General features: G+C 41.4%; 1 protein-coding gene across 1 annotated transcript in view; it reads left to right on the forward strand.

Annotated features, from left to right (window-relative positions):
- The window catches only part of LOC130028593 (myomegalin), a 179,565-nt gene that overhangs the window by 55,524 nt on the left and 101,742 nt on the right, over positions 1-22,299 (forward strand). The window contains exons 5-7 of the mRNA XM_056120254.1: positions 4,098-4,221; positions 4,404-4,579; positions 12,748-12,865. Of these exons, the coding sequence (XP_055976229.1) occupies positions 4,098-4,221; positions 4,404-4,579; positions 12,748-12,865 (418 nt within the window). The remainder of the gene's footprint in view (positions 1-4,097; positions 4,222-4,403; positions 4,580-12,747; positions 12,866-22,299) is intronic.

A 22,299-nucleotide genomic window follows, 5' to 3' on the forward strand; every position in this document is an offset into this window, starting at 1 on the left:
CATGCTTGACATATGAGAGGCCCTGAAGTTAGTTCCCAACACCACATCCCTGCGACCTTCCACTCCGAGCACCACTGGAATGACCTTGGTAACCCCGAGTATTATTGCTTCTAGCAGTAATGCATTGCTAGGCTGAAGCAAAGGACTGTCTGGCCTGCACGTTCAGGTCAAGTATCACTGAATATAGTCTCGGTGTCACCTGAGCACTGCTTGGAGATACTTCCAAAAACATATTTTGTTTTGTTTTTTAATTTCTTCTCTATAATTAAAAAAATTTAGTTTAAAATGACAGGCATTATTAATTATTAAAATACTTTTCAGATCGGTGTACATTTAATATGAGCTGTCATTCTTTCCGTATTCTTGATATTTAGCATGACAGCCCAACAATATCAGAATACTCAAAACCAGCTCTAATGATCTACAATATGCCATTATTCTGAATACTTACTAGGTCATTAATGAGTTCATAGAGTTTAGAAAAACTTAACATAACAGCAGAGAAAAACATTTGAGATTTGTGCAATGCTTACATTTTTCAATGTCGTTCAACTTTTAATTCTCTTGCTTTGTTCTATTTCTATTTATTTATTTTTTGGTCTTTGGGCTTACTGCTCTTAGGGATCTTTCCTGGAAGGCTGGGGCCACCATATAGGTTGGCCACGTGCAAGGCAAGTGTTTTACTCGCTGTCTTATCTCTTTGATCCCAACTTTATCCTATTTTTAGAAATGAGACAAGTAGGGTACAGAGTATGAAAGTCTTCTAAGGTCAGTGGCAGAGCTCACTCATTTGACTTCAAGTTCAAGGTGCTTCTGACTCCACAACAGCTGTAGCTTATTCCATCAGGAATTCTTGGCTGATTAGGTTACTCAGAAAATATGTAACTTCATTTTCATATTTCAGTTTGCTGTTGTTGCATTTCTCAGGAAATAGAGAGTCAAATTAAAAAGCTAATGGGATTCCTGAGTTTGCCTATTTAGAATTCTTGGGGTATTGCCTTGACTAGTGTCTCAAGACCCTCTTTTATGGGGAGAGGCACACCCAGCTGTTCTCAGGGCTTATTCCTAGCACTGGAAGGAAAGATCACTCCTGGCTGTGCTTCGAGCATCATATGTAACGTCAGAGATTGAACACAGGTCAGTCACATTCATGGCAAGTGACTTATTGGCTGCATTATTTCTCTAGCACAACAAAGACCCTCTGTCCCCTTGAATCTATAATAATAACAAGCAAACAAGATAAATATAACTTCTGGGACAGTGATGAGTTGTATCCCCTATCAACTAAGGAATCCTGTACTCTTTAGAGAAGCTCTATTTAGTTTCCATGGACCTAGCCTCCTGGACTAAATATTTACTCTGGGCTTGAATACAGTTGATTTATCATGAGCTTTTAAACATCCAATATTGTTCTTTGCCTAAGACAACATGGCCCCTGTTTCTCATCAAATGACTTTACGCAGGAATAAAACCAAACGAAAATTAAGATCTTTCAGCACTGCTACTGTTTCATAATGTCTAATCCTCCATTTTAGAGAAGTTATTATTAGCTATAAATAAAATGGTGACAAATAATAACTATCATACCTGCTTCATGCTAGTGCCTTGATATACATTTTTAGAGCTATTAGAGGGAAAAATTGGGCCAGAATCCTACATTTCTATATATTAAATATCTGCTCTCTATATAGAACTGTGGAAAAACTGGTCAAAACTCTGTATAGGTAAGCCTGATTCTGGACAGTTTCTGAGTGACTGACTAAATAAAGGAGGAGAGCACTTTCATGGCTGTTTAAACAACCTTTTTTCTTTCTCTCTTTTCTCTTTCCCTCCCTCCCTTCCTTCCTTCCTTCCTCCCTCCCTCCCTCCCTCCCTTCCTTCCTTCCTTCCTTCCTTCCTTCCTTCCTTCCTTCCTTCCTTCCTTCCTATCTTCCTTCCTTCCTTCCTTCCTTCCTTCCTTCCTTCCTTCCTTCCTTCCTTCCTTCCTTCCCTCCCTCCCTCCCTCTCTTTTTCTTTCTTTCTTTCTTTCTTTCTTTCTTTCTTTCTTTCTTTCTTTCTTTCTTTCTTTCTCCTTCCTTCCTTCCTTCCTTCCTTCCTTCCTTCCTTCCTTCCTTCCTCCCTCCCTCCCTCCCTCCCTCCCTCCCTCCCCTTCTCTCTCTTTCTTTCTTTCTTTCTTTCTTTCTTTCTTTCTTTCTTTCTTTCTTTCTTTCTTTCTTTCTCTCTCTCTCTCTCTTTTGAGAATATGGGATTCTCTAGAATGGAAAATCAGTTGCACAGCGAGTAGGGCGATTGCCTTGCATGTGGCCTACCAGGCCAACCCGAGTTCAATTCCTCTGCCCCTCTCGGAGAGCCTGGCAAGCTACCGAGAGTATTTCGCCCGCACGGCAAAGCCTGGCAAGCTACCCATGGTGACGTATTCGATATGCCAAACACAGTAACAAGAAATCTCACAATGGAGACGTTACTGGTGTTTGCTCAAGCAAATCGATGAACAATGAGAGGACAGTGCTACAGTGCTTCTATTAAATAAGAAGAAGCTCAGTAAAGTTAGGGCTGTTCTATAAATTACTAAATTAACACAATTTGTAGCATTTTATGCAGATAAATGTATATCTATGATGGCTAAGAATTTATACATGAAGTGACCTTAGGTTTTAGTCACTTCTTATTTGAAGCTCTAACTTATATAGAATCAAAAAATAAAGCAGAAGAAAAGAAGAGGGCCATCTTTGCTAAATTAATTCAGTTTTATGTTCTTAATGGGTATTTCACCACAGTTCTGAAATAAAAGGAACATTTCAACACAGATAGCAAGACAGGAATACTGTTCCTCCTTTGTGAGGACAGTGTGAAGGACAAAGTCGGGTGCAGATGACTGTGAACACACAGGCCGGCTTCTGCACCGTCTGATTTCAGCTTGGCTTCCAAATGCAAAAGCCTCTTCTTGAACCACAGTGATCAAACCTGTAGGGAGCCACGTAGGCTCTCTTTTCCTTGGTTCTGGGAGTTGAACCCAAGGAGAGTCTCGTGGAGAAATGCTACATATTTGCTTTACAGCTGATCTGCATGCTCAGCCCTGAAATATATTCAACTTGACAAGCAACAACAGAAAAATCGAAGTGGAGCGATAGCACAGCGGTAGGGTGTTTGCCTTGCACGCAGCCTATGTGGCCAACCCAAGTTCGATCCCTCTGCCCCTCTCGGAGAGCCTGGCAAGCTACCGAGAGTAGCTGGCAAGGCAGAGTCTGGCAAGCTACCCGTGACGTATTCAATATGCCAAACACAGTAACAACAAGTCTCACAATGGAGACGTTACTGGGCCCCGCTCGAGCAAATTGATGAACAGCGGGAGGACCGTGACCATGACCTAAACAAATGACCCGAAAATAGAGAGACGAGCACTTCATTCATAACTGCAGAGCCGAATAGGCTTCGGTTTTCTTCTCATCAGTGTGACTGAAGAACAAAACCCATCTTAACCGGGGTCTTCTTGTTACGTTTCATGACCCATTCTTTTTTTTGTTTTTTGCTCTTTGGGTCACACCTGGCAATGCACAGGGTTACTCCTGGCTCTGCACTCATGAGTTACTCCTGGCAGTGCTCAGGGGACCCTATGGGATGCTGGGAATCGAACCCGGGTTGACCGCATGCAAGGCAAATGCCCTACGCGCTGTGCTATCATTCCAGTCCCCCTCCTGCTTTATTTATTTATTTATTTATTACTTTTTGGGTCACACAGGGATTACTCCTGGCTCGAGGAATTACTCCTGGCAGTGCTCAGGGGGACCAAATGGGATGCTGGGAATCGAACCCAGACCAAGGCAAATGCCCTACCCGCTGTGCTATCACTCCAGCCCCTGTCCTCCTGCTTTATTCATTTTTTTGTTGTTGTTTTTTTGGTCACACACCTGGTGATGCACAGGGGTTCCTCCTGGCTCTGCACTCAGGAGTTACTCCTGGCGGTGCTCAGGGGACCCTATGGGATGCTGGGAATCGAACCCGGGTCGGCCGCGTGCAAGGCAAACGCCCTACCCGCTGTGCTATCTCTCCAGCCCCTTCATGACCCCCTTCTGATGGGCTAACATGTGCGGTTCTAGGGCTGATGCAGAGAATCTCAACACCCACAATGAAGCGGAGCTGCGGCGCCAGTTTGAGGAGAGACAGCAGGAGACGGAGCACGTGCATGAGCTGCTGGAGAACAAGATCCAGCTTCTGCAGGAGGTGAGGAGGAGTCCCGAAGGCCCACGGCCAGGGGCGCTCTGCCCCCTCTTGCTCCACTGCTCTGCCTCTGGCGGACCTCTCCTGCCCTGCCTTCCTTCCCAAGCTCCGGTATTCCTTGCGTTTCAGGTCTCCTGGCCTCGGAGTGAGGCTCTCCAGCATCAGAGCTTCCATTTCTTTTGCAGGAATCCAGGTTAGCCAAGGATGAAGCCGCTCGGATGGCAGCGCTGGTGGAAGCAGAGAAAGAGTGTAACCTGGAGCTCTCAGAGAGGCTGAAGGGCATCACCAAGGACAGGGCAGATGCGCCAGGAGAGCTGGTCAGGCCCCAACCGTACGCCGAGGCTCTGGCTCAGAAGGACAAGTAGGTGTCATTGATGCTGTTTTTATCACTTGTCCTTTGCCTGTCACTGAGGCCATGGGGACGCGTGGCAGCTACACTGCTTCCTTTTCCAAACTTGTGGCTCTGTGGTAATGCACTTGTCTTTCATGGAAGAGCCCCAAGTTGGATTTCCAGCACCAACAGGGCCCCCAATAGGCAGGAGAAGCCCCTGAGAACTTAATCCCCCAAGCCCTGCCAGGTATGGCTTAAAAACCAAAACTAAATAAGTCAGTAAATTAAAAACAGAAAACTAATAATGGGCTTAAGCATTTCTAAGACTTGATAATCCCTTTCAACCAAAGATTATTCCATTTAGAGCTGGAATCTTCAATGATATTCACTAAGAGGACTCACTTGAGTTAGAAGAACAAAACTCAAATAGGTTCAAGTAGAAAGTCAGTCAAAATATAAAGGCCCTCCCGTTGATCGTCGATTTGCTCGAGCGGGCCCAGTAACGTCTCCATTGGAGACTTTGTTGTTACTGTGTCTGGCATATCGAATACTCTCGGGAGCTTGCGGGGCTCTCCGAGAGGGGCGGAGGAATCGAACTCGGGTCGGCCATGTTGGCCGCTTGTAAGGCGAACGCCCTACTGCTGTGCTATCACTCCAGCCAGTCAAAATATAGCAAACAAAATACTTGGATTTGCATGTATTCAGCACACGGTCTGTGTCAGACTCTGGGAGAAACACAGATGAAAGACCCGGTCCTGTCATCAAGAAATATGTTACATGATTTTAACAAGGACTCTGATCAACGTAATGGGATGTTCCTGCGGAAATACAGGAGTGTCATCGATTCTAGACTGAAGGGACAAGGCACCTTTGAGAGTTTTCTGGAGGGAATGAAAATGCACTGAATTTTAAAGAATGAGTAAGAGTTGGAAGAAGTAGGATAGGAAGTGGTGGGGAATGACATATGCTGTGCAGAAAGAAAAACTGGAAGGACAGGAATATTGCAGGACCTTAATCCTTCATAGCTTGAGAAGAGGGTCTGAAGAAGACTCTCCAGGGGTTAACTATCTGGCAAGTAAAGGTAGGATACGCCAACTTTGTGTGCCATAATAAGGAACTTGAATTTTCTCCTGATGGTAATTGGGCAGTTATCGAGAATACAACCATCTAATTTCTGTGTTATTGCAGTTATTGAGAATACTACCATCTAATTTCTGTGTTACTACATTGGTGTCCTCACTATTCTCTTTACTTCTGGTTCCGTTCTTCTCTCTTCTATCCCAATTTAACCACTAACCATTCACGGAAGATTAAAATGAAGAATTCAACAACATCAAAATGGCAAATAAGTCAACCTATTAGATAATTGATATTACAATAAAGAAGAAAATGAGAAAGCCTTAAGTAATGTTTTACTGGATAGGTAAAAACACACAGTTTAAACCATAGTGACTAACATGACCTACCTACGCCACAGTTCTCATCATATTATTGCAGAGTCATTTAAAAAGATCCCAAACATGGTGTTGGAGCAATAGCACAGCAGGTAGAGGGTTTGCCTTGCACACGGCTGACCCAGGTTCGATTCCCAGCATCCCATATGGTCCCCCAAGCACCGCCAGGAGTGATTCCTGAGTGCATGAACCAGGAGTAACTCCTGTGCATCGCCAGGTGTGACCCAATAAAGGAGAAAAAAAATCCCAAAAATCTTTAAGATATAAGATCCATTCTCATTAAAGCTTTTGATAATGTGGGCTCTCATACTTACCCCCTTACATGTCACTCATGCCAGGCAAGTAATAATGATGACTAAGTTTTGTGGAGCTCCCATTATATAACTGAGTTGAGTACTTTGCGGTAGGGTGTTTGCCTTGCACGCAGCCAACATGGCCGACCTGAGTTCGATTCCTCTGCCCCTCTCGGAAAGCCCGGCAAGCTACTGAGAGTATCTCGCCCGCATGGCAAAGCCTGGCAAGCTACCCATGACGTATTCGATATGCCAGACACAGTAACAACAAAGTCTCCAATGGAGACGTTACTTAAGGGCCCCGCTCGAGCAAATCGATGATCAACGGGAGGGCCTTTACCTTTACCTTTACCTTAATTCTTAATTATTTTTATATGCCCATGATACAGGGATTAGTATGCCTTGCAAATAAAGAAATGGGCATTTACGAGTTGTTACTATATAGAAGGTACTGTTGAATGAAATTAGTCAGAGAATGAGAGATCAACACAGCATAATCTTTCTCATATATGGGCATTCTTCAAAAAACTAGAAACTGAGCTTCCATCTGACCCAGCAATGCCATTTCTGGGAATATATCCCAGGGGCCCAAAAACATGTTGTGGAAAAGCTATTTGCACTTCCATGTTCATTGCAGCACTATTCACAATAGCCAGAATCGGGAAACAACCTGAGTGCCTGAGAACAGATGACTGGATAAAGAAATGGTGGAACATCTACACGATACTAAATACTAAAGAGCCAAAAGTGAAGTCATGAAATTTTCTCACAAATGGATGGGCATACTGGGAGAACTGAGTCAGAGGGAGACATAAAATGGACAGACATAAAATGGTTGGACTCATTTTTTTTTTGGATATGAAAAAAGACTGTGAGCCTAATACCCAAGGACAGTAGAAACAAGGGCCAGGAGGACTGGCCCACTGTTGGAAGCTTGCCGCAAGTGGTGGTAGGGGGAGGGAGCTAGAATAGAGAAGGGACCACTTTGACAATGATAATTGGAAATGATCACTCCTAACAGGAACTGAGTGCTGAAAGCAGGTAAAGGGACAAACATGATGACCTTCCAGTACCTCTATTGCAAATCATAATGCCCATAGGAGAGAGGGAGGGGGAGTGGAGGAAGAAAGGAGGAGGAGGAAGAGGAGAAGAAAGAGGGGGAGGATAGGAGGAGGAAGAATATCTTTCTTTTTTTTTTAATTTTTATTAGTGAAACACCATGAGGTACAGTTGTAGACTTACACATTTTTGTGCTGGGGTTTCAGTTATGCAATTATCGAGTACCCATCCCTCCACCAGTGCCCATTTTCCACCACCACTGATCCCAGTATCCCTCTCACCCCCCTTCCCCCCATCCCACCCTGCCTCTGTGGCAGGGCATTCCATTTTGTTCAGAAGAGATCTTTCATAGATATAGACGTAGGGAGAAGGGCAGCAGGGAAACTGGGGGCATTGGTGGTGGGGAATATACACTGGTGAAGGATTGGGTGATGGAGCATTGTATGACTGAAACCCAATCATGAACAACTTTGTAACTGTGTGTATCTCATGGTGACTCAAAATAAATAAGGAAATAAAGAAAGAACAGATGAGAGAATAAACAAACAGTGGAATAAAGTTTTTTTTGAAAAAGAAAAATAATATGGGAATTACAAGTGCCCAAAGACAATAGAAGCAAAAAATATGAGAATTGGCCTTCAGTAGGAAGCTTGTCACGGGGGTGGGGGCGGGGTGGAGGGAACTGGGACAGAACAGGAGGTCAATGCTAGAAGGAAGCGGGGACTGGAGAAGGGGTTTGGGGGGAGCTGTGCTGCAAGGTGGTTAAGTGTTATGCATGAAACACTAACAGTAATTGTTCTGGAAACCACAGTGCCTCATAGATTTTTTTTTATTAGTGAGACATATGAGGTACAGTTGTAGACTTACAAATTTTTGTGCTTGGGTTTCAATTATATAATGATCAAATGCCCATCCCTCCACCAGTGCCCATTTCCCACCACCATGGATCCCAGTATCCCTCCCACCCCCCATCCCCCCCATCCCACCCTGTCTCTGTGGCAGGGCATTCCCCTCTGTTCTCTCTTATTGGGTGTTGTGGTTTGCAAAAGAGGCAATGGGTGACAATCACGTTTTGTCTATAGTCTACTTTCAGCATGCTTCTCCCATCTTGGGAGGATCCTCCCAACACTTTTATTTGGTGCTCCCTTCTCTATCTGAGCTCCCTTTCCCCCTAGCATGTGTGGCTGGCTTCCAAGCCATGGAGTAAAATTCCTCGTACTAATCTCAGCCATTCTTGGGTGACAGTCTCCTATTTTGTTACTTTATGTTCCCCAGATGAATGCAATCTTTCTATGTCTGTCCCTTTCTTTCTGAGTCATTTCGCTTAACACGATACTTTCCATGTAGTACCACTTGTATGTAGCTGTTAGAAAAGCCTCATAGATTTTAAAGCCTGCCTGTCAGAGAGGCAGACGCTTGGTGCGAGGGAAATTGGTGGAGGGAAGGAGACATTGGTTAAGGGATTAGTGCTGGAAGATTGTGTGCTTGAAACCCAATCATGGAAAACTCTGTTACTCATGGTGACTAAATGAAAATAATAAATTTCAAAGAAAATGCTATTTATAGAGTTGTGTAAAATGGTTTCAGACGTGGCTAAAATCCACACCCTAAAAATTGTCTCCAGAATCATACGGAGAGTCTCTAGAATTTTGTTTCTGCTTCTCTTTCTGTAGGACATACCAGCTTTTCCTTCCTGGTAAGCTTCCAAATGCTCTAAGACATCAATTGTCACTTTTCTGAAGGGTTTTATTACAGCACTATTAATTTTATATTGTTTGTTTTAAACACGACTTCATTAGTGCATAATTCTTAGTAGTATTTTTTCTTTTGCTTTCAGATATTTTCTGGTAGATTCCTTGAGACTTTGTCTTATTCCAATAAATTCTTGTTAAACAACAACCAAACAGAAGACACAGACATATTTGACACAAATTGAGGGAGTTCATTTTATTTATTTATTTATTTTTTAAAAAGTTTATTTATTTTATTTTTATTTATTTTTTTGTTTTATTAGCAAAACACCATGAGTACAGTTGTAGACTTACAAGTTGTTGTGCTTGGGGTTCAGTTATACAATGATCGAGTACCCATCCCACCACCAGTGCCCATTCTCCACCCCCACCAATCCCAGTATCCCTTCCACCCTGCCTCTGTGGCAGGGCACTCCCTTTTGTTCTATCTCTCCTTTTGGGTGCTGTGGTCTGCAGAAGAGACATTGGGTGGCAATCATGTTCGGTCCATAGACTACTTTCAGCAGGCATCTCCCATCCTGGGCAGATCTTCCCAGCACCCTTTATTTGGTGCTCCCTTCTCTATCTGAGCTGCCTTTACCCCTAGAGTGTGCAGCTGGCCTCGAAGCCATGGAGTGAACAACCTGGTATTTATCACAGCTGTTCTTTGGTGTTAGTCTCTTGTTTTGTTACTTTATGTTACTCAGATGAATGCAATCTTTCTATGTCTGTCCCTCTCTTTCTCACTCATTTCACTTAGCATAATATTTTGAGGGAGTTCATTTCAGATGATACTGAAAAACTTTGTAAAGCAGGTCATGTGTGGTTTGAAGCTTAGTTATTCATGACTGAAACGCAGCATGAATAACTTTGTAACTTGATTCAATAAATTAAAATTTTATTTAAAAAAGAGATATTCTAGAGTAGATACCATGGGCACATTGGCATTGCATCTGTACTTATCACAGCTACTATTATAATTTACACTTATAGTCTCTTGTATATTTTTCCCCAATTTGTGATGTTTTTATTGTTATTTTAGACATTTAAAACATTATTTATTTATTTACACAACTGTTCATGATTGGGATTTCAGTCATACAGTGTTCCAACACCCATCCCTCCAACAGTGTAATCTTCGAGCACCAGTGTCCCCAGTTTCCCTCCCACCCTCAAAGCCCTCCCTACCCCCGCCTGCCTCTATGGCAGGCACCTCTCTTCTCTCTTTCTCTTTTTCCCTCATTTTCGCTTGATGGTTTGCAATACAGATGCCGAAAGGTTATCATATACATCCCTTTACCTGCTTTCAAAACTCATTTCCTGTCCAGAGTGATCATTTCCAACTAATGTTGTCATAATGGACCCTCCTCTATCTTTTTTTTTAAACATTTTTTTCCTTTTGCTTTTTGAGTCACACCCAGCGATGCACGTGGGTCACTCCTGGCTCTGCACTCAGGAATTATCCCTGGCAGTGCTCAGGTACCATATGGGATGCTGGCAATTGAACCTGGGTCAGCCGCGTGCAGGGTAGACGCCCTACCTGCTGTGCTATCACTCCAGCCCCATGCCCTCCTCTATCTTAATTACCCTCCACCCCAACACTCTTGTGATTTCCAGCCATTGATCAGTTCTCCTGACCCATTTTCCATGGGCTTGGATATTAGTTCATCTTTAAATATATACATATATATATATTGTACAAATAAATGCAGTCATTCTACATCTGACACTCTCCTTCTGGTTGATTTCACCAAGCATGATACTCTCCAGGTCCATCCATTTATAGGTAAATTTCATGACCTCATCTTTCCTAACGGCTGTGTAGTAGTCTATTCCATGGACCACAGTTTCTTTGCCCATCATCTGTTCTCAGGCACTCAAGGTGTTTCCAACTTTTGGCTATTGGAAATAGTTTTGCTATGAACATAGGAATGCAGATAGTGTTTCTGCTTTGTGTTTTTGGACACCTGCAATATATTCCCAGAAGTGGTGTTGCTGGGTCAAATGTGAGCTTAATTTCTAGTATTTTTGAGAAATGTCCATATTGTTTTCCCAAAAGACTGGACCAGTCAGCATTCCCACCAGCTATGAATAAGAGTCCCTTTCTCCCTGCATCTGCGCCAGCACTGGTTATTCTTGTTCATTTGGATGTGTGCTAGTCTCTGTGGTGTAAGATGATATTTCATTATTGTTTTGATTTGCATCTTTCTGATGATTAGTGATGTAGAACATGTTTCTCATGTACATTTTGGCCATTCAAATTTCTTCTTTGAGAAAATTTCTGTTCACTTCTTCTCCTCATTTTTTGATGGGGTTGAATTTTTTCTTGTAAAGTTCTACTAGTGCCTTGTATATCTTGATATTAACCTCTTATCAGATATTAACCTCTTGACACTTTGGCCAAACTATTCACTTTGGTGAATAGTTTTTCCAGTTTCATGGGGTGTCTTTGTGTCTTGGTCACTGTGCCTTTTGAGGTGCAGAAGCTTCTTAGTTTGATATATTCTCACTTGTTAATCTTTGCTTCTACTTTCTTGGTGTTTCATCTTTGAAGATGACTTAAGCTTCAATGTCATGGAGGGGTTTGCCTATGTTTTCTTCCATGTACCTTATGAATTCAGGTCTGATGTTGAGGTCTTTAATCCATTTTTGATCTGACCTTTGTGCATGGTGTTAGGTAGAGGTCGGGGTTCATTTTTTTAAACATACAGTTGTCCAGTTTTCCCAGCACCAGTTGTTAAAGAGACTTTCCTTGCTCCACTTCATATTCCTTGCTTCCTTATCAAACATTCAGTGATCATATATTTGAGGGTCCCATTGATATGTTTTTAAAGTTATTTCTTAACCAAAATCTTACATGATTCACATAGCCAATATTACTTTTCCATTTGTTATGAGATTAGTACTTGACATTCTGGTACCCCTCACCCTTCTGTCATAATATTTCCTCCTTAAATGCTGTCATTGTCTCACATATTTATTTTCACCAGAAGAAAAATTATAATCAGAAAATTTCCTCTAATACCAATTTTTACAAATTTTATTTTATGTTACATATAGTGGTGCTCAGGCCTTACTCCTGACTCTGAGCTCAGGAATCACTTCTGGCAGTGCTCAGGGGACTATAATTGGTGCTGGGGCTCACTAGGATCAGTTATATGCCAGGCAAGCACCTGACTCCTTGTATTCTCTTTGCTTTTTTTTTTTTAATTTTTATTAGTGAAACACCATGAGGTACAGTTGTAGATTTGCAAATTGTTGTGCTTGGGTTTCGATTATACAATGATCAAGTACCCATCCCTCCACCAGTGCCCATTTTCCACCACCAGCGATCCCAGTATCCCTCCCACACCCATCCCCCCATCCCACCCTGCCTCTGTGGCAGGGTATTCCCTTTTCCTTGTATTCTCTTTGGTCCCAAATCTTCTTTATCTTCTTACAGATTCATAGCAATCTTTGGTGTACTGTATATATTCCAATATTACAGCAACTACTACACTTTATACAATTACACTACGTTATGTACAAATATTTGCATATAAATGTACACGAATATACTTTATTATGCAAGGTAAAAATCTCAAGGTAAAAATCTAATGTGTTGGAAATCCTATCTTTGTAGTGGGCCAATAAAGGTATTAATGGTCAATTTTTTGCTCCAGAAAAATTGAAGAACTGAGTCAGAGCCTGTCTGCCCAGGAGAAGATTGTTGAACAGCTCTCTCAGGAGAAACAAGAGTTGCTACATCTTTTGGAGGACCCAACTAGCATGGAAGTGCAGGTGAGTTTTGCCTAGTACTTTCCAAAATAAAAAATGTCATTATGAGTTTTCTATTGCAATGGAACAACTCACTACAAATTAGTGGGTTAAAAGGACACATGTTAATTATTGCTCAGCCTCTCCGGGTCAGGAATTCAGGCATGAACGAATTGGATTCCCTCTTTAGGGTTTTGTCAAGGTGTTAGCTAAGCTGCTTTCTCACTGGAATCTCACTTAAGAAAGGATTTGCTTCTGAGTTCCCTAAAACTACTGGAAGAATTTATTTTTACCTGGGTGTAGAAGTTGTGGCAGTTTCTTTCTTCTAGATAGTTATCACCATTATCACTGTCCTCCTGTTGTTCATCGATTTGCTCGAGCGGGCCCAGTAACGTCTCCATTGGAGACTTTGTTGTTAATGTGTCTGGCATATCGAATACGTCACGGGTGGCTTGCCAGGCTTTGCCGTGCGGGCGAGATACTCTCGGTAGCTTGCCGGGCTCTCCGAGAGGGGCGGAGGAATCTAACTCGGGTTGGCGATGTTGGCTGCGTGCAAGGCAAAAGCCCTACTGCTGTGCTATCGCTCCAGCGATATTCTAGATATTCTAGATAGTAATGATGAGAAAGATCAAGAGGAGAGAAAGGTCTGTTGCTTCTCTCACCTTAGAATAAAACAAAGTTTTTAAAATTTTATTTATTTTTTGACATGTTGCCAAAGATTTCTAGAGTGCCACCTTTAAGAGTAAAAGGGTATGTCACTTCCTTGAATTTGGGAGATAGCCCGGCAAGCTACCGAGAGTATCTCACCCACACGGCAAAGCCTGGCAAGCTACCCGTGACATATTCGATATGCCAAGCACAGTAACAACAAGTCTCACAATGTTACTGGACCTACTTGAGCAAATCGATGAACAACGGGAAGACAGTGATCCAGTGATTTTTATTTTTTAATGGAACCACCATGAAATACACAATTACAAAGTTGTTCATAGTTGAGTTTCAGTCATACAGTGTTCCAACACCCATGCCTTCACAGTGCACAATTCCTGCCACCAATGTCCTCAGTTTCTCCCCCACCAGCCCCCGGACTCCTATGCCCACCCTGCAGCCTGCCTTTATGGCAGACACTTCTCTTCTCTCTCTCTCTCTCTTTCTCTCTTTTATTTTTGTTAGGCACTGTGGTTTGCAATACTGTTACTTAATCACTTTACCTTCTTTTAGCACTCAGCCCATGCTCAGAGTTATCGTTCCTACCTGTCATTGGCATAGTGGAACTGCCACGATGTTGTAACTGCCCTTCCCCTCCATCTTCGTGGCAAGCTTCCAATCATGGACAGTCCTCCTGGCCCTTGTTCTTTGGTATTATCCACATACTGTGTTTTTGTGTTTTATTTTTTTTATATCTCACAAATGAATGCAATCTTTAGAACATTCTTTATGGGGCTTATTGTATTAAGACAGATGCACCAGTATACTCTCCTCTGTAGTTAACATGTTAGTACTCGCATGTAGCACTGATAGTTCAAACTTGAATATGGATTAAAAAGTACAAACTGAAGTGCCATTGTCAACTCTTTAAAGTCAACTGATTAGGTACCTTCATAGTATTTACAACATTCCTTCACTTTTTTTTTTTTTTGCTTTTTGGGTCACACCCAGCGGTGCACAGGGGTTACTTCTGGCTCTGCACTCAGGAGCTACTCCTGGCAGTGCTCAGGGGACCATATGGGATGCTGGGAATCGAACCCGGGTCGGCCACGTGCAAGGCAAACGCCCTACCCGCTGTGCTATCTCTCCAGCCCAGAAACAGATTTTTTTTTTTTGCTTTTTGGGTCACACCCAGAGGCGGTGCACAGAGGTTCCTCCTGGCTCTGCACTCAGAAATTACCCCTGGCAGTGCTCAGGGGACCATATGGGATGCTGGGAATTGAACCCGGGTTGGCCGCATGCAAGGCAAACACCCTACCCACTGAGCTATTGCTCCAGTCCCATCCTTCACGTTTTAAATATAACATAACACAGTTCCATAATGGCATTCTACTACCTTTGCCTTATTCTATTGGTTAGGAGCAATACAATTTCTGTTTTACCTTATGAGGGCAACTATATACAGAGACTATATAAAGAAGTTACTCAAAAATAAATGTCCTATACTTTTCAGGATTCGAAGCAATATATATGAAATGTCTAGCATGTTGCTCAGAACAAGGCGACTGCTTTAATGATCTTAGCAACATGAAAGAGCATACACGATCACGATCACGATCATCCTGTTGTTCATTGATTGCCTCGAGCAGGCACCAGTAACATCTCCTTTGCCCTAGCCCTGAGATTTTAAAAAGTGCCATATTCAAGGCTCTTTCAGGCTTAGGAGAATGAAACCCATCATTGTTACTGGTATTTGGCATATTGGGTACGCCATGGGGAGTTTGCCAGACTCTGCCGTGTGGGCAGGTTACATTCGGTAGTCTGCCAGATTGTCCAAAGTAAGAACGAGATAATAAGATTATCATTATCTTACCATTAGTCTGGACCCAGACTAATGAAAATGAAACACTGTACATCAAAGCATATGGTATCTAGCAAAAGCAGTACTTAAGGGACATGAATAGATCTAAGAAGTCATATTTAAAATGAAGAAACATATCCATTGATAACCAAAGCTTCCACTTAGTAGACTAGACTCAAAGCAAACACACAGAAGGAAGTAATAACAGTTAGAGAAGAGATTAACAAATTAAGGGCACTCATAAAATGAGAAACAGCTACAGTCAATAAGTTAGACATTAAAAACAAATTCACTCACATCAAATTCACTTATCTTTGTCTTACAAAGACAGAAAAAATTAATAGAGATAGTAGTTGCTTATTAGTGAGATAAATGGTCACAATTCTTTACTTGGCCTGTTAACTTTTGCATATTAACACTGTTTCATTAGCAACTACTGAGCTCATGGTTGTCAATTTGTTACTACTCCTCAGGAGAGACACAGTATAACATGAATGGTTCAGTGCAAATCAGTCACAGTGAGAATTATATCTCCCTGTAGTCTTCTAGATATAAAGAAACAATAAAGCACTTTCTATTACACATTGGAAATAATTACAACACTCAAATAATATATATTGTTATAATATAAAACCTAGGAGTAAATTCACAGAATTTAATATATATAATAAATATTAATATTATTATATATTAATGTTTATTATATATTAATATATATTTTCAGTATAATTTAAATATTTTTATGAAGTGAACATTCACAACATTTCTGTAGTAATAATATTAGTAATATTTTATAGTCTTTTCTATATGACAGGAACAAATCAGTAATATAGAGTTTCTTTATGCCAGACGCTATTCTAAATGAATTCTATATCAGGTCAGTTTATTTTAGCATCAAAACAACCCTATCAGGTATATGTTGACATAAAAGTATAATTAAAATGTTAATTTTAATATAAAATTATTTATCAGGACTCAAAAACATACAGAAAACATTCAGGTACTTGTACTTATGCTTATGGAAAACCACTGTGAATGTCCCAGCTTCAAATATAACTTCAAATGCATGATTCAGGCATTTGGTATTTGCAGTTCAAAAACAGCGAGTGGCCCGTGTTGAATTGGTCATTAGAAATGATAAATTGCAATGCCAAGATGAAAAACTCTTGGTAAATATTTTTAATTGAATCATCTCAATTTACATTGTAGTTTAGTTCATGGAAACTGTATATTAATGCTGTGCTCATATATATTCAAAGTTAACATCTCAAAAAAGTATATGATTAATTATATTACCTCTTTTATCCTGTGGAAAGTTCAACTCATTATGGATTTGAAACAGAGTGTTTCTGTGCCCACTGAAAGTTACGTAGAACTTCTATATAGTATTATTCATCATTACAAAAAGAAAAACAAGAGAGCAGCTTCATGAACTTGCAAAATGCACTTTAGTAGCTAGTTTCTTAGAAAGAATCACTGGTGCGAGGAATCACAGCCTTCAGTGGCTTTATTACCACATGGCACTGTAGCATTGTCCTTCTGTTGTTCATCGATTTTCTTGAGCAGGCCCAGTAACGTCTCCATTGTGAGACTTGTTACTGTGTTTGACATATCGAATACGTCACAGGTACCACATAAGACCAGACACGTAAAACAGAGAACTAAACTACAGGATGACAAATTAAGACTATTAAATACCAAATACAGGGCTGGAGTGATAGCACAGTGGGTAGGGCATTTGCTTTGCATGCGACCAACGTGGGATCAATCCCTGGCATCCCATATGGTCCTCTGAGCATCGCCAGGAGTAATTCCTGAGTGGAGAGCTAGGACTTAACCCCTGAGCATCGCCGACCCAAAAAAGCAAAAGAAAGAAAAGAAAATACCAAATACTGTACATTTTGCATTATCAGCATTAAAATATTTGTGATGATATTGTAAAGTATGCTTTTATTTCTTCATCTCTTTGCCTCTTGATCTCTGAAGCATCAGATTTATGATTACCTAACATGATAAAACCAGTTTCTGAGACAAGTTACCTAGATGTTTTTGACCTCTGACCTTACGTTGACTGCACCAGACAGAAAACAGAAGAATATTCTAGTTAGGAGCAACGATAGATACAGTGGTACAAATTTAAAAAATGCAAAATAATGGCGTGACCAAAGTTAGGGTGAGTTTTGGAGACGCATAAAACACATAACTGAAAGTTGTGTCTTTAAACTAAAGACTTTAGATTGCAGGCAATAGAAAATTAAATAAAAACTGAAACTAAACAAGAGGGATAGGGCTGAAATCTCTTCTAGATGCCAGGAAATGCTTGAGTTGTGAAGATTGATTCATTTCTGCCATATCCCCCAATTTCTTTTTTTTTTCTTTCTTTTTGTTTTTTCTTTCCTTTCTTTTTTTTTTTTTGTGTATGTGCTGCTAAAGTGAGCATATTCCCAATTTTTTTTTAATTAGTGAGACATCATGAGGTATAGTTGCAGACTTACAAATTTTTGTGCTTGGGTTTCAATTATACAATGATCAAATGCCCATCCCTCCACCAGTGCCCATTTCCCACACTGATCCCAGTATCCCTCCCACCCATCCCCCGCCATCCTACCCTCCCTCTGTGGCAGAGCATTCCCTTTTGTTCTCTCTCTCTTATTGGGTGTTGTGGTTTGCAAAAGAGGCAATGGGTGACAATCATGTTCGGTCTATAGTCTACTTTCAGCATGCTTTTCCCATCCTGGGAGGATCCTCCCAACACCTTTATTTGGTGTTTCTTTCTCTATCATATTCCCCATTTTTTTAAGAGTGAGAATACCACGACTGGGCATTAAAAGGAGAGCTCACAAATTTAGGTTTGATTTGTCTAAGATACACATCTTACCCAGTTTCCCATGGATTATTTCTCATGTGATCCCTGCTGAACAGGATCTAAACTCTGGTTTGGAATCCAATGCACTATATTATGCTTCATTTCTTATGCTTCTACCTTCAAAAATGGGCAGTTTTGATATGAAATTTTAGTTTTCATTATCCTTTTATATTATCACTTTTCAGTCCTTTTTTTCCTTTCTTTTTGGGTCACACCTGGCGATGCACAGGTGTTACTCCTGGCTCATGTACTCAGGAACTACCTCTGGTGGTGCTCGGGGGACCATATGGGATGCTGGGAATCGAACCCGGGTCAGCTGTGTGCAAGGCAAATGCCCTAGCCATTGTGCTAATGCTCCAGCCCCCTGTTTTCAGTTCTACCAAAATGTTGGACAGCTTCCATTTCAGCTGGAGTGAACCTGTGCCTTACTTAACTTCCTGTGCTATAACTAACTTCATAGAACAAAAAATTGTCACAAATGTGACTTGCCATTGATTGACATCTTTCCATGTTTGCTTCCAACTCTCTATGTCCAATGAGATTAACAACAATTGTCACCAGAATGCTAAGGGGGAGGGGGCTATGTCATTGTAACACTGCAGCAATTTATTTTCGCTAGGAAATAAATTGGTCAGAATTCATTTATATAAACGGTCACGGTCCTCCCGTTGTTCATCCATTTGCTCAAGTGGGCCTAGTAACGTCTCCGTCATGAGACTTGTTGTTACTGTGTTCTTGCATATCAAGTACATCATGGGTAGCTTGCCAGGCCCTGCCGTGCGGGCAAGATACTCTCGGTAGCTTGCCAGGCTCTACAAGAGGGGCAGAGGAATTCATTTATATAAATAATATATAAATAGAAATAAATAGAATAAATAAATTCAGAAAATCTCAGGTCACAAAGCATTTGTTCTCTTCCTCAGAGAAGACATCCAGAAAGTTGCAAGGAAATTCTAGTAATTATTTCATTGGCTGATATTATTCCTTTCTACAGAAAAGTGAACACTTCACAGCAAAGAATCTTTGATTTGAGAGTACTGGCAACAGCAGCAATAATAGTAGGAGAATTCTGACTTTGGCGCCATACCTGATGTTCTCAGGGGCTACTCTTTTTTTGGTGCTCTTGGTGGAGCTCAGGGGACCACATACAACCCACTGAACTCTATCTCTGGTCCTAACCTGACATCCAGGAGCCCCTGACTCATGTTCGCAGGCAGGATGCCAGTTGAACTGAGATCTTTGAGAACTGGAAATTTCTCTCCATCCCTCAATGCACCTTTTAAGAAAAACAGTTCTGGGGGTAAGAGGGCAGAGAAAAATTATTTTCTTAGAAAGGAAGGTCTAGATATATTGTTTTGTTTCTTTTCTTTATTTTTCTCTCCAGTACTTCCGAGATCAGATAAGATCAGGCGCGTTCAGGGTGGTATGGCCATAGTACTGGGCTGGAGAGATAGCACAGTGGGTAGGGCGTTTGCCTTGCACGTGGCCCACACGGCCGACCCGGGTTCAATTACTTTGTCCCTCTTGGAGAGTCTGGCAAGCTACCGAGAATATCTCACCCGGAGGGCAAAGCCTGGGAAGCTACCCGTGACGTAGTCGATATGCCAAACACATAACAAGTCTCACAAATGTTACTAGGCCCGCTCAAGAAGATCGATGAACAATGGGAGGAAAGTGTTACAGTGCTTTCACAATACTCTATCTGTCTGTCTGTCTGTCTGTCTGTCTATCTATCTATCTATCTATCTATCTATCTATCTATCTATCTGACTTTTTGGGCCATACCCAGCAATGCTCAGGGGTTACTCCTGGCTCTGCACTCAGGAATTACTCCTGGAGGTGCTCAGGGGATCATATGGGATGCTGGAAATCGAACCCAGGTCAATCGCATGCAAGGAAAACACCCTCCCTGCTGTACGATAGCTCCAGCCCCCTATTTTCACAGTACACTATAAACAATATTAACGTAATTTTACCAGGGTTGGTTTAAAAACTGAAACAGAAATGGCCTATGTTAAATAATCAGAAACACTCCCAAGCAAATAAAGCAGGAGAGTCATTGCCTTTATTATTTATTTATTTATCATTTTTTTTTTATTAGTGAAACACCATGAGGTACAGTTACAGACTTATAAATTTTTGTGCTTGGGTTTCAGCTATGATCAAGTACCCATCCCTCCACCAGTGCCCATCCTCCCCCACCACGGGTCCCAGCATCCCTCCCACCCCCCCATCCCCCCCCATCCCACCCTGCCTCTGTGGCAGGGCATTCCCCCTTGTTCTCTCTCTCTTCTTTTGGGTACTGTGTTTTGCAAGAGAGGCACTGAGTGGCAATCATGTTTGGTCTATATGCCTTTAATCCTGGTTTGGAATCCAATGCACTAGATGCAGTGAGGCATATTTTCCTAAAATTGCAAAAGTTCCAGTGTTGCCATGGAGAGATCTCAGGAAGAGGTTAAGGCAAGAATGTGCTCTGAATATTCAAGGCAGAGACTGAAAATCTTGCAAGGATTAATAGTTTAGGTAGCTCCAATTCATTTCATGTACGGAAATTATTTTTAAGAGAAGATTTTCAATATCCTCTTCTTTAGCAGGGGAATTTTGAAACCAGAGATTCATTTGTAAATGATCATTTGACATCACTGTCTCCTGGATAGAAAATATTATTCTTAGTATTTCTCAGAAATAATTAGACCTAGTTGTGTAAGGCAGTAATAGTTTTGACCACTTAGAACTGAAAAAAGATGGAAAAATAAAAGGCCCTTTAGAACTTCATAACAATAGTTATTAAACACTTTCAACGCACAAGGTATGTTAGTGACAAAAGAGGAACACTAAAATGTGTACAGTTTAGTCTCTAACTTCTAAATATTATAACTGAATTGGAAAGTAAGAATGTAACTAATGAAAACAAAATACAAAGCTGTAGAGGTGGGTGGGAATTTCAAAATTCTTCTGGTTTGTGAAGAATTAATAAGATTTTAATAAAATATCAGAAGGAAAAACATTGTTTGATTCATTCAATTATTATGACTTAGACCTAGGAACATGCAGTTCTGAGTATCCTAGAAGATAATTCGTCACTTCTTTCTGATTTGCTTTTGGTCCATACTGGCTGTGCTCAGAAGTAATTCCTGGCTGTATCTCAGGGATCACTCCTGGCAGTGTTCTGAGGACCACATGTAATGCCAGTGATCAAATCCGGGTCAGCTGCATACAGAGCACACACCTTAAACTATCTGGGAAAGAAAGAATTCGTTCGCAGAGAATATATGCAGAGACAGGAGGGGAAAGAGTGGATTTTTATTTAAAAATAGAGTTAAGCTAGAGTCAGAAAGCCCTTAGATGTCAGGTTAATAATTTTATGAGTAGGGGACTGGAGCGATGGTATAGTGGGTAGGGTGTTTGCCTTGCACTTGGCCGACCTGGGCTTGATCCCCAGAATCCTATATGGTTCCCTGATCATCTCTAGGAGTAATTCCTGAGTGCAGAGCCAGGAGTAACCCCTGAGCATCACTGGGTGTGACACCCTTCCCCCTAAAGAACTTTATGAATGGGCTAGAGAGATAAATACCAAGAATTTTAACGATGGGATGAGCACATGCTTTTGCATGCAAGAGGCATCCGCAGAGTTACAAGGGTCCCTGAGCACTACCAGGATGACCCCAAGCAATCATGTAGGCACTAATATTGCTGAGTGTGCCCCCCAATTTTTTTTATCAAAGAACAGTCACTAAATCTCTGTCTTACTGTGCTATATTTAAGCTCTTTTACAAAGATAGCGTTTTTAATTGAAAGGTGGGATAGAGGCTGAGAGATAGTACATCATGCATTGCCTTGCAGCGTCAGCCTGGGTTTGATCCCTGATATCCCATCTGGTTCCCACTGTCAGGATGAGACCCCAATGGAGAGCTCGGAGCAATCCCTGAGCACCGTTAGGTGTGGGAACACCATTCCCAAAAGGAAGTAGTGGAGTTGAAAAAAAAAGCTGATTAAACTAGTTATTATGGAACCCTATTTCCTATATGAGGGTATTATAGCATAACCAAGAACGTAAGTTTTGTGCTAAGGCAAAAGATTAAA

This window comes from Sorex fumeus, unplaced genomic scaffold, assembly GCF_029834395.1.
Source record: "Sorex fumeus unplaced genomic scaffold, SorFum_2.1 ptg000001l, whole genome shotgun sequence".
In the NCBI taxonomy this organism is placed as follows: domain Eukaryota; kingdom Metazoa; phylum Chordata; class Mammalia; order Eulipotyphla; family Soricidae; genus Sorex; species Sorex fumeus.